The following is a 13,530-nucleotide window of genomic DNA, read 5'->3' as shown; positions in this document are numbered from 1 at the left end:
GACTTTGATTGAAAATAACCAAAACTAAAAAAAAATTCAGTTTGCATTGATTAATTGTACACCTAAAGAACAATGCGCTAGCAAAACAAACATAGTACATTTTGATTTCCCACAGACTATAAACTATATGCCCTTTGAAGAGCTTACTCTGCACTGATTGGTCAGATGGGCCCAGTCTGTTGTGATTGGTAGAACCACTTAGAGTACTTCAGCTCAGTTCTTTATATATATATATATACACACATACATACATCCTAGCCTTTGTAAACATAGTAAAACCACCATTAAAGATGCCATTGATTTACCAATATCCAATTACCTATATCCAATTACCATATGAAGAGTTCAGATGCAAAAACCTCTTAGTACGTCTGAAATGTTTTTTTCAAGCACTTATGTGTAAGTAATTTGACTTTTATAGCAAAAAATATTCATTCATTCATTTTTTTTCCGCTTAGTCCCTTTATTAATCCGGGGTCACCACAGCGGAATGAACCAGCCAACGTTTTTACACAGCGGATGCCCTTCCAGCCGCAACCCATCTCTGGGAAACATCCATACACACTCCCTCACACTCATACACCTCGGGCAATTTAGCCTTCCCAATTCACCTATACCACATGTCTTTGGACTGTGGGGTTAACAGGAGCACCCGGAACCCACACGAACGCAGGGAGAACATGCAAACTCCACACAGAAATGCCAACTGACCCGGCCAAGGCTCGAACCAGCTACCTTCTTGCTGTGAGGCGACAGCACAACCCACTGCGCCACTGCCTCGCCGGCAAAAAGTATGTAGCACAATCGCCTCACATCAAGAAGGTCGCTGGTTCGAGCCCCGGCTGGGTCAGTTGGCATTTCTGGCATTTCTGGCATTGGCATTTCTGTGTTGCATGTTCTCCTCGTGTGTGTGTAGGTTTCCTCCAGGTGCTTTGTTTTCCTCCACAAGTCCAAAGACATGTGCTATAGGTGAATTGGGTAAGATAAATTGTCAGTAGTGTATGTGTGTGAATGAGTGTGTTTGGATGTTTCCCAGTGATGGGTTGCAGCTGGAAGGGTTGCTGCGTAAAATATATGCTGTATAAGGTTCATTCCGCTGTGAGACCCCAGATTAATAAAAGGACTAAGCCAAAAAGTAAATGAATGAATGAATGAACTGAATACAAAGATAAGAGGCTGAGAAAAATGCTCATTGTAGACGAAAAAATCCAGATGACACTTAGAGGTTTTTGCATTTGAACTCTTCATATCAACTCAAGCTTGAGTTCTAGAATGTACATTCTCTTTTGTAACACAGAAAACAGCGCCCTTTTTACAAGCTCTGTCTCAACTAGAACTGCAATGTTAAAGGCTATCATTATTATTATAATTTGTTACATATCTCCAATGGTTTGAACAAAATTGTAATTCCTGACAGCTCGTATCTGGCAGTTCAGAACCAGTTCCTTCTTTTGGGAGACAGACGTTCCATGCACGTATAGTACTCTTTGAAACAGCTACATTACACAATAAAATTAGGGTAATATCTGAAAAAGATAGGGGCACTTTAATTTTTACATCCATTATGTTAGCAACAGAAATTCAGGTGATTTCAGTTGCTAATTGTGACAGTTGGAGCCATTATGCTGAAAAGTGATGGATATTAAGTGTTAAGAGGAGTAAAGTGTTGGGTATTTAATTAGTGTTTTATTTATTTAAAGCTGTTAATAAACTCAATATCATGTTGCTAGTTCATTTTAAACACAGAACATAGCGTCTTTATACAGCAAAAGTTAAACCCTAAACTTTAAAGCACTTACTTTGCTTACAGTATAATAAATGTCAGGTAATTTAGCATTCTGTTTATAGTTTGGGGCATCCGTATAAAAAAAGAGTCTAGGTATTATTTTTAAAAAGTATTGTAGCATCCACATGTTTGCAAGTATAACCAAAAAATAAGTTTTAGATAAGTAGCGCACGGGCCAATTCTCAGGGCATTTTCTTCAACCTATTATAAACATGTTTGCAGATGAAGTGATTACCCAGTAGCTCAGCTTTAAGCTCATCTGGTGATCTCAGTTTAATAAGCAGGATGCGAGACTGATTAAAGCAGAAGCTCACTTGGCTCAAACACTTTGTAACTGCTCAGAGAACAAAATACGCCACACTATCACACATTATTATGTAGCTTTGAGGTGAAAGCTGAGGGATGCTTCTGTACAAATGTAAAGAATGATGTTTATATACAGTAAAGTGGTTAATAATTGCTGCACATTGTGTAGGGTTAGGGTTAATGCAGTAGGGGTCTGAAAATAAGAAATATTGGCTATTTGTATTATATAATTGGCTATTTGTATTTAGAATGGATTTGATATGAGTGCATTTCTGTGCCAATATATTATGTGAAAACTAAATCTAAATACTAATACAGTGCAGTGCTTTTTAATCAAGTAAATCAACATCCTGCATTCATAAAACAATGCAAAAGTTCAATATTCCCTAAAACATATAGGCTTCATATCAATACACGGTCTGTCTAAGGCTCGGCTGTGTAAAAAATTAAGCAATTGAATAAATTAAAAATGATCGGATAAATAAATAAAGCAACAAAATATTTGATGCCAACCTCAAGAGGTCAAACTAAATTTTGTATGAGACAGTGAATGCTGGAAGAACTTTAGTTAATAAAAATGTAAATAAATAATACATTAATAAATAATTGAAATCTGTCTGTACTAAATGAATGTGAATTTTAATCCAGATGATTATGTGAAAATAATGACTTTTTATGGCCAAAGGCTCAATCACAATTTTAAAATAGGCAATATGTTTATTACTAACTATTTGTTATTGCCGTTTAAATTTAAGTTAGAGCATAGTGTTACTAAATAAAAACTACAGTTCTGAACTCATCTCCTTTATTGCATGACCACCATGGCTGTTCACCAACAAAACAACGGCTGTTTCTCAATATGCGTTTTTCAGCGGTCTTGCGTCCTCGTGTTCTCGTGCAAGGTCATCATCAGCTGCCAAAGTTGAGTTCCAATACTCAAGAACCGAGAACGGAGGTCGCGTGAAACTTCCCGGATGTGTTCTTGTTATCGAGGACGCACCGATGCACACTTGAGCACCTAACTCCCTCTAGAAGTCCCAGAAGTCATTGCGACTGGAGGTGGGAAGCGCTAATTATTTAGATTTCAAGAGTTCACACTTAGATATTGTTTGACAACTGTTAGCAGGTTTGGCATGCTGTCCCGGGAGAGAACCCTGAGCTTGGAGATAGTTGAGCCCAGGGCTCCCGCCTGGTCCAAAGAGCATGTGAGGGGAGTACGAGATCAGGTGGTTCTCTAGAGCTCCCCGTGGTAAAGGAGAAGAAGGGGTGGATGGGGGGTTTCTTCAGAAAACGAAGAGAGTAGTTCTAGCTAGGCTACTTGTAGTGAGTTGAGATTAATCTGATTGGCTAACTAATGAATGTACAGTAGATGGGTGGCCAGCTGCAGTCAATCATATCACGTTCTCCTCTCGAAATTAGTTTGTGAAACTTCACTTATTATTAAAGTTCAGAGACATCACTTATTACGGTAAAAGTAAACATTAAAAACGGTAAAAGTAAACATTACCATGGATATCTTAATAAAGGAATAAACACATTAAGGGTGTTTGTTTGCTGAAATTCGTATTAAAATCTGTTTTATTTATATTGTGCAACGTATATTTATAATGTTTTTATCCGTAGTATATATTTTGAAAAGAGGACAATAAATCATGTATGAATGCTGTAATGTTTAAATAATTTCCCATTAAAAAACGTGTGAAGGTCACGTGACCATCAGGAAGAATACAGCATCTCATTTCTCACAGGACGCGTTCCTGTTCTCGCGGTCTCCCGAGTTCGTTTTTTCAAGGACACCTGGCAAGACCGGTCTCTTCTGCGTTCTTGGAATTGTGAAACAGCCCACAACTCCCGCTCACACCGGAAGTTACCTTTTTTTTATAACATAAAAGTCCTACTTCCTTTCTATGTGCAGCATGCACATTTACGATTGTCATCACCAAGAATTAAACTTAACACATAGTTTATCTTACATAAAGTATGACTTGGTTCTTCTTACAATAAAATGCACAGAATGTGTGCCTCTAAAGCAGGGGTGCCCAAACTTTTTCTTTTGATGTGCCAAAAACCAAACTTTTTTATGATGGTGTCTTGACATTTTATCCTACCCATCAGATTGTGATACCAATATTGTATTTGAATGGTTCTGAGGTTGAAGTTAGGGATTAGGTAGGTTAGGGCGATATTGCAGCTTCATATCACACTACTCCACATTAAAATTTACACTGGGTGCAAAATCTGAAGGGTATCATATTGCGCCATCAAAATGTGCTACCTACTTTTTGAATGGGAGGTAGGACAATCTGACAAAGTAGGACAAATCGACAGAATAGCGGGTCAAAAAATACTGCATTACATTATAGTTTTCATGAGTCATTTCCTAATTTATTGCTAAAATATTGCTTTAAACTATATTAACTAATGCAGTATTCATTCATTCATTTTCTTTTCGGCTTAGCCTCTTTATTAATCTAGGTTCGCCACGGCAGAATGAACCGCCAACTTATCCAGCATATGTTATACACAGCAAATGCCTTCCAGTCGCAACCATCACTGGGAAACACCCATACACTCCCATTCACACGCATACACTACGGACAATGTAGTTAACCCAATTCACCTATACGGCATGTGTTTGGACTGTGGGGGAAACCGGAGCACCCAGAGGAACCCCACGCAAACATGGAGAGAACATGCAAACTCCACACAGAAATGCCAACTGACCCAGCTGAGGCGCAAACCAGCAACCTTCTGTTGTGAGGCGACATTGCTACCCATCGCCACTGCGCCGCCTTAACTAATGCAGTACATTTTACAAAAATATAATGAACTTATACAGTAAAAAAACATAAACAACCCCATTATTAACACAATGGAGTTCAATGCTGAAAACACCAAGCTGCACCTACCTTTGCCTTGATTTGCTCACTGATGTCTTGTGCATTGCCTTCTGTCCATCGAGTGACAGTATTTACATTTTAGAAAATCAGATTCATTTACAAAACAAATCAAATTACAAAACAAACAAACAAAATGTTACTTTAAATTTCGAAATGACAATCTGTCAGAGATAATGGCCCATTCTCCCTCTTTTGTCAAATGGGATGGTGGGCCAAATCAAAGGTTAGCATGGGCCAACTTTGGCCCATGGGTCCTAGTTTGGGCATCTCTTCTCTAAAGTGTACCATATTAGTACACTCTCAAAAACACAAGGGGTGTTTGTAACTAAAGGGTCCTTATGATTATACCTCAGGGGTACATATTAGTACCTAAAAAGTACAAATACATACTTCTTGAATTTTTTAGGAACTAATATACACTTTTGGGATACCAATATGAACTCTTTAAATACAAATGTGCCCCAGGTATCACCCCAGTGACAGCTTTCATACCTTTATTTCTGAGAGTGTAACATATTTTCTTTGAGCAGTTAACATACATTACTAATAAATACTTTTTTTATACATTGTAAAAAAATGCTGGGTTGTTTTGGAGTAAAATATGGAAATCAAGACCCAAGTATGGGTTTGTAACTAATTTAGGGTTTTTGTTTTGTGTAAAAAATCGCATTTAAAACCTTCTTAATCTGAATCTTCTTAATGTAAAAATAAATAGAATAAATTCCCAAATAAAAGCAAGCTTACAAACTAGGTAATTAGCCATAGTTGTGATTAGATTTTAATATTTGCATGAACAGAAGGCACGCTCTACTATTCATGGTTGCCCCCAGTTTTGAAAAAAGTAATGTTAAAATCTTCACAGTTATAGACATTTTTGTTTAGTATCTGTTGCTATCAGTTGATTCTATTCAGTCTATATATATATATATATATATATATATACACGCACGCACGCACGCACGCACGCACGCACACACACACACACACACACACAGTACTCAGCATATGACACCCTTTACAAATCTCTAATTTAAATGAGTATTTTCTATAGGATGCTCTACAATATTATATTTGTGAATATACATTAGATTAGTCAGTACTTAAGCCAAATCTGGAGCTTATCTAACAAAATTACTACACCCAAATTTATATGTTAGGGAAAATTCAAGAGAAACAAAATATGTAAAAACTTTTGCTATTGTAATTTTTCATTTTATTTTCCAATATTTCGCATGAATTTAAATGTATTATCTTTCAATTTCTAAAGATGCCCTGTGACTAAAATATTATTTTAATAAATATATTTGTTTAATAAATCTATTTTGTTTAAATGCATCAAAATATATGTCTGTTATTCACTGAGAAATGGATAAAAATATTCATTTTCAAAATGGGGTGTACTCATTTATACTGAGCACTGTATGTAAAATATGTTGTTATAGGCCCAATCCCAATTTTATTTTTGTACCCCTACCCCTTTCCCTTCACCTTGGCCCTTGAAACAAAGTGTGAAGGGGAAGGGCTACAACACCTGCACACGTCACCATATGTCATAGCGATCTCTTGCTTGATATAAGATCAGACGATCTCGACTGCTGTAATTATTGTAGTTGCGTTATTTGTGGGGATTTATCTTCAGGTAATCACAGAAGGCAACAATATCATGTTATTATAACGATTTATTATAACAAGTTCAGTCGTACGAAATTGTACGATTTTAAAAAGGAGGCGTGGCACCTAACCCCACCCCTAAACCCAACCGTCATTGGTGGATGAGCAAATCGTACTAAATTGTACGAATTAGATCGTACGAATTCATACGAATTAGCCACTAAATCAAAAAGTTACGAATTGCCGTGAGATTGTGTTGGACTGCTATACAGGAGTTATTATTATGAATTATAGATAGCGGAATTTAGCGGTTTTTATTTTAGTGGGGTTTTTTTTTAAGCATGACGGTAAAACATGAGTGCGGTTATGAATTTATTAAAACATGTGCTTGTTTGATGTAAAAATTCATAATAATGACAAAAAAACTACAAATTTGTGGATCTCCTGACTTCCGTGTGCAGCCCTTATAGATTATTAGTATTTTGGGAAATGTTCTTACCCCTTGGTTTCGAGTGTGGTCCTGAATAATCTCAGTTTCAAGGGCTATCTAGCGCTTCCCCTTAGCCCACACCCCGAACCCTTCACGTGAACGCACAAAACGAGGGGTAGGCGTAAGGGGAAGGGCTATAGGATTGGGCCTTAGTGTCACTGATGAAATGTAATAGTAAATGAATTAGATCTATCTTTATATTTTCTGTTCTCATATTAATCTAAGTAATTCAATAGTGTGTGCTTTTATAGTGTGTCTAATGTAATATGAATACAAATTTTGATGACGTCACCATTTTCACAAAATAGCCACGAAAACTGAATCATTTTCATAAACATGCACTTTGCAAATCATTTCCAGAAGTAGCCAAAATATGTACTGTAGAAATGAACGTCCCCTTAATTAATGATACTAGTGAATAGTCTCTCGCTAACCTTTCTCGTGTGGTTTCTCCACAGGCTATATAATGTTTCGGGGTCTGTGAGTGAATATTACAGAGCAGATGAAACGGATGACATCCCCTTCATCTGCTCCACCAACCGGGAGAACGGGATGCTGCGCTGCTCCAATGTCCCGAAACGCAGAGTCGCAGGAGCCGATTGTGAACTCACAGCTGATAATGTCACAGAGCTTGTTTTCAAAGAGGCTCCTCATCACGGATGTGTGAACTGGAACTTGTATTACAACACCTGCAATGCCAGCGAACACAATCCACATAATGGAGCCATTAACTTTGACAACATTGGATATGCTTGGATTGCAATCTTTCAGGTTTGTATGGGTGGTTTTTGAATTGGCTATAAAGATTAAAGAGTGTTGAATGAATTTATGTGGAAAATATATTTATATATGAAGCTATGAAATGAATTAAGAGACCACTTAAAAATTCTCAGTTCCTCTTGATTAACTGGGTTTATTGAGTATGGTTTATTGTAATTCATTAATTATTTTGAAGTAAAACATTGCTATTGTTTTGTTTCAAAAGGAAAAAAAACATGTCTGAATAAATAGAAAACATAGCACCTTGTTTGTTATAATAGTAATTATTAATTGTTATGTAGTAATAGTAATTCTGTAAACTACTTTTGGTTGCAGCACAGGCTCATTGTGAATATGTAGCCCCGTATACATTTCTGGAGAGCGCGAATTATGTAGCCAGAGGTACGTACATCTTTAAAACGAACGATACAGGGTGGTATGAAGCCGCCGATGGCTTCTGTTTCTTTTTGCGCTACTGGCTGACCGCTTACTTCCGTACAGACGGCTTTTTTGCTGTTACCAGATTGCCCAGTGTACATCGGTGGACTTGAGATGCAGACAAGGGCAGACTTAACCAATAAGCGGGGTAAGCAGCCGTTTAGGGCCCCAGGTCCCGACCAATGTCAAGAAGCCTAAATGAATCATATAGCTCATTTATAAATTTTCTATCATATGTTGTAAAATCAGTCTATAACTATGAAGATTTTAACATTATTACTCTTTTCAAAACTAGGGGCAACCATTAATAGTGGAACGTGCCTTCTGTTCATGCAAATATTTAAATCTAAATCACAACTATGGCTAATTACCTGTACATAGTTTGTAAGCTTGCTTTTTTTAAATTAAAGATTTATTTTTGGCCTTTTTTAGATAGGACAGTATTTAGACAGGAAGCGAAGTTGGAGAGAGAGAGGGAAGGGGTAGGCAAATATCCTCGAGCCGGTATTCGAACTTGGGACACCCTGACGTGCTACTGCACCATATGTTGATGTGCTAACCACTAGTCTATTGCGCCGACGTAAGCTTGCTTTTTATTTGGGAATTTATTCTATTTAATTTTACATTAAGACGATAAAGGTTTCACTTAATATATATTTTTAACATGCAGTGTATTTACAAAAAAATCTACAGAAAAAAATATCTATAGAGAATGTTTTGAGTTTTAATGCTAAAGCCCCATACCTGGAATTGCTTAGGTCCCCCAAATCACTAAGTTTGCCCCTGGATACAGAACAGAGTTGACCGTGACGACGGGGTTTGAGTACGGCGAAGAACGGTTCCAGAAAGCAGGTAAAATGAAAACAAAAGGCTAAAATAAAATAAACAAGCAAAGAACATGTTAAGATCTGAAAATGTGGTAAAAGTCAGGCTGCTGCAAGGGCTTTTCTTTTTCTGGATTGCTATTGAAAGCACTATCGTTTTGGTTTAGGGAAGGCTCTGGGCAGGTCAATCTGTGCTTATGAAAACACTATTGTTTGGTTTAGGGAAGGTGGAGGGTGGGTCAGTCGATCGGTCAGTCAGTCGACAGCAGCCTCTAGTGGATTTAGCAGGCGGCGAATGGCACTCACGAAAGAAATTTGAGATCTCAAAAAGCATAGACAGCGGCCTCTGGTGGATTTGCGAAAACAAAACCTGCAAAAAAATATACCTCCTGGGAAGTATTTTGCAATCTCCAGAAATGTATACAGGGGTACGTATCCATAATGAACCTGGATTGCTTTTTTTTTTCCAAAAGTAAACTAAAATATTTTCATTTTAGAGTATTTTTTTTCATAAATTAACAAAGAACATGCCTTTTTTTTGGACATTTATACATATTTACCCATTTTTTTAACCAGATTTTAACCCATTTTAATTACTAAATTGATAATGATATTAAGAAAGCAATATTAGGTGGAATAACCTTGATTTTTTTTAAACATTTTTTATTCTGACTAATTGTAATTTTCTGAAAACATTTAAATACTTTTATTTGAAATTTAAACTAAATTGTTATTAATCAGACAATTATAAAATTAAATATTAACATTGTACTCAAACCCATATCTTATAAACAAAAAGTCTAAAGAAACTCCGAAGTCTCAGTGGTCTTTTAATTTGTTTTCTATAGCTGTATACTGCATATGCAAAGTCATCAATATTTTCTCAGCAAGACCATTCAAGAATTTTTACGTATCTATACTTGGATGGATGCATGTTAGAGATCTTCTCCAAGTTGTTCATTAAAATTTTTGCTGAGTGTATATTCAGTCTGGCAGGCAGTGATATTTTTTTATCCTCATATATCCTTTTGGCGCCGGGAGACACTTACTTTCAGAGCTGGAAAATGAAGTGAATGGTTGCCAGGGGCTACAGAGAGAGTGAATCCTCTTACATCAATAACCAACTCACCTGTCCAGGAAATCAAGTTTTATCATGTTCTGTTCTAATCTAATCTTTGGGGCGACCATATTTATCATATTCTGTAGTAATCTGATTGAGAATGTGCATGAGCATTTATCAGGTTGCTGAGTAATCAGATTGACCACAGCATGACGTTTATCATTTTCCTGACCTAGTTTTGGGAAACCGACGAACAATGTCTGAAGTTGTCCTTTGTTTTTGGCACTTCATTGAAAGGCCGTATGTTGCTTGTGTGATGAATGTTGTAGACTTTATCATGGTGTTTGTGTTTCTCCTCAGAAACAGGCTTAATCCATGGTGTTTTGCTATTTGTAAGAATTGTTTTGAGAAATGCTCTTGCAGTTAAACAAATTTCAGTTATGATCTTAGAAATGTACCAAAGCGCCTGAGAAAAACTTTAAAGGTCAAGTAGTTTATAATGGTTGGTTGCAAGAAAGTGGACCCAGTTGCTGAAATAAACAAAACAAAAGGTGTTTATTGACAGAATTAAGCACAAGTAGACAGACAAGATCCAAACAGTAGGGACAATAACACACAGGGAAGCCAGCGCCAGGCACAAGACGGCACCAGAAACAACAGCCATCCAGGAGTAAGAGCAACAGTGGACAAAACCAGCACTAGATACTGGGAGCAAACAGCATAAACTCCAAACTGGCAGTCCAGGACAGTCAAGACACAAGATAGGACTGGAACTAGGGTGATATGTATGATATTTATATCGAATTGCGATAACATTTATGTCAATAACGATGATAAGCTCTGAACATTTTTTACTCTATATTAATCTAAGAGCCAATCACACAGCAAAAATGTGTAGCAATTGGAATCTAAAAGTGTGTTGATATTAGAGATGCACAGAGTTTTCAGCCAACGAAAATTTATCGGCCGAAAATATGGTATGCCATTTAATGGACTCTTTAATTTTAGTGGCTTCAGTCGTTGTTGGGATACTCTTAAGAATCTGGAAGTATTAACAACATATTTATCAAAATATATTGCTATTGTTTAATATGGAAAATTAGAGATTGCATTTTTGTCATATCGCCCAGCCCTAACCGAAACAGTATAAGAAACAAGACAGCAAACAGACAGCAATAAGTATACAATAAAATAAAAACTAAATCCAAGAAAAAAATCACATATAAATTCCAGATTTATTTATATTTATTTAAGAAAACTAGACTGATTTGGGCAAAACAGAAAACTATAAAATATAAATAAAGACTTTTATGAATCTAGAATCTTAAATTAAACCACCTAAAAGACAAGTAATAATCAACTACTAATACGAGACTGGGACTGACAGAAAAAAAGGGAACAATAATGGTTATAGGGATAGAAGCAAGACAAAGATTAGAGCACAAAATTAAATAAACACTAGGAACAAACAAAAGAAAATAGTAGCTACAAACAAAAAAGGCAGACAAGAGAACTAGAAGAACAGACAAGACATTACACTAGGTAAGGAGACAAGGCTAGGATACAAGATAAGCAAAGACAAGTGCTGCAGCCAAAATACTTCCATACTATATAGTAAGCTAAAATCAGTATGCGAGCCTAGTAGTATGTCTGAATTGATAAAATTCGAAAATCAGTATGCGAGAAATACCCGGATGACCTACTACTTCTAGCGAGATTCTGAAGTGCACATGCAATAGACGCTATGCTGTTCCATGATGCAATGCAAGAGAATTCATGAATGGGAGTGAAGCGATACAACTTATTGGGGTAGGTTACGTGATCACGACCAGTGGCGTTATGAGGGGGGAGCTTTGGGGGCTTAAGTCCCTGATATATTGTAAAAAGCCCCTGATCTTTTGGAAAAAAATAGCTTGTATAACATTTGTTTTGTTATCCAAGTACGTAAACTTACCACATACATCACGCACATTCCACTTAATTTAAGTGGAATGGTATTTAATGGTATTTAAATTGTGAGCTGTTCAGCAGTACCTGTTTCTACCAGCAGTGATAAAAAAAAATCCCGCCACTGCACTGTCGTCATTCATTCATTATTTTAAGGAGCTGGAGCTGATGAGGTAGTAATACAACTGCGAAACTGAATAGTTTTAACTACTGATGAAGCTTAATATTTGTTTTCACAATATAAAATGGGTATGGTATTGGTGAAATACAACAACTGTAATCAATAAAATGTGCGTCACATCAATGTAAATACATGCAAAGTATTCAGAAAAACGTAAATTGTACTAGCTTTCCAGATATGATAGATATGTTGACATATTTATCTAGATATGATATAACCAGTCACATCGGTTTCTGTAATGGTTAAATCACAGTGAGTTCATGCATATAGCTCATTATTTTATAGCTATATTCTACTGTATTATGCTATGTCAGTTAGCATCCGATTATAAATCGACTTTATTCTTATGAAAATACCTAAGATGGCTGTAAATCGTGTAAATGGCCAGTTAAAGCCTTTTTATTTTTATTCAGATCTTATTTTCCATTCATTTAACTACAGCAATAACTGGATGCCTTCATCCATATTAGGGATTTCCTGGAATGTTTTACTATTTTTGTTAAGCATATATGGAATTTCTGCTCAAGAGCGCCCAGTATGAATGAAACAGGCATTACATGCATTTAAAGTGCCACAATGCCAACATTACCCTATTTTGAGAAAAAAAAGAACTTTTGACATGGTCAACTTTTGGTCATGACAAAATAGCAGATGTAGTGTAGTATTCTGTATAGAACATACTTTTCTAACAGTCAAAATTCAAGTTCAAATGCAGTACCAACTGAGTAGTTGGCAATTTTGGATACAGCCAGGCCTACATGAAACAAACCAGCAAAGAAATGAGAGCACACAGCACAATATATTGACCTAATTCTTCAATGCGGAAGTACGGTCGTTTTTGCGATTGTTTTAACACTTCCGATTCAGCTCCCTATGGGAGAAATGACTAGGATTAATAACCCGAAGAAAACGGTCAAACCACTTGCTCTACAAACAAGTGTTGGCATGAATATACAAACAAAGCAGAATCATATAATAAGAAAATTTCAGTTTGCAACATCAAGCAGCATAACGAGCTGTTTTAGCATCTAAAAATGAATGGAAGTGAATGACACCGGAAGTCTCGAGCCAAAAAGATTCAAATGGCTGCGCCCGCTCATGCGCGAAGAATAAGGTGAATAGAGAACAAAGCACACGAGACACAGGTGAAAACAATCAGGATAACGAGGTCTAAATAAGAGGGCGGGGTAACCGAAGACAAAAAGGAAAGACAAGAGGAGTACATGAC

The 13,530-nt window shown here is 36.5% G+C and overlaps 1 protein-coding gene across 1 annotated transcript in view; it reads left to right on the top strand.

The window, feature by feature from the left end:
- The window catches only part of cacna1hb (calcium channel, voltage-dependent, T type, alpha 1H subunit b), a 204,060-nt gene that overhangs the window by 111,628 nt on the left and 78,902 nt on the right, over positions 1–13,530 (top strand). The window contains exon 6 of the mRNA XM_056453793.1: positions 7,552–7,864. Coding sequence (XP_056309768.1) covers positions 7,552–7,864 — 313 coding nt within the window. The remainder of the gene's footprint in view (positions 1–7,551; positions 7,865–13,530) is intronic.

The sequence above is a fragment of the Danio aesculapii genome, chromosome 1 (assembly GCF_903798145.1).
Source record: "Danio aesculapii chromosome 1, fDanAes4.1, whole genome shotgun sequence".
In the NCBI taxonomy this organism is placed as follows: Eukaryota; Metazoa; Chordata; class Actinopteri; order Cypriniformes; family Danionidae; genus Danio; species Danio aesculapii.
The sequence above is the reverse complement of the archived record's forward strand: the minus strand, read 5'-3'. Positions and strand labels throughout refer to the sequence as shown.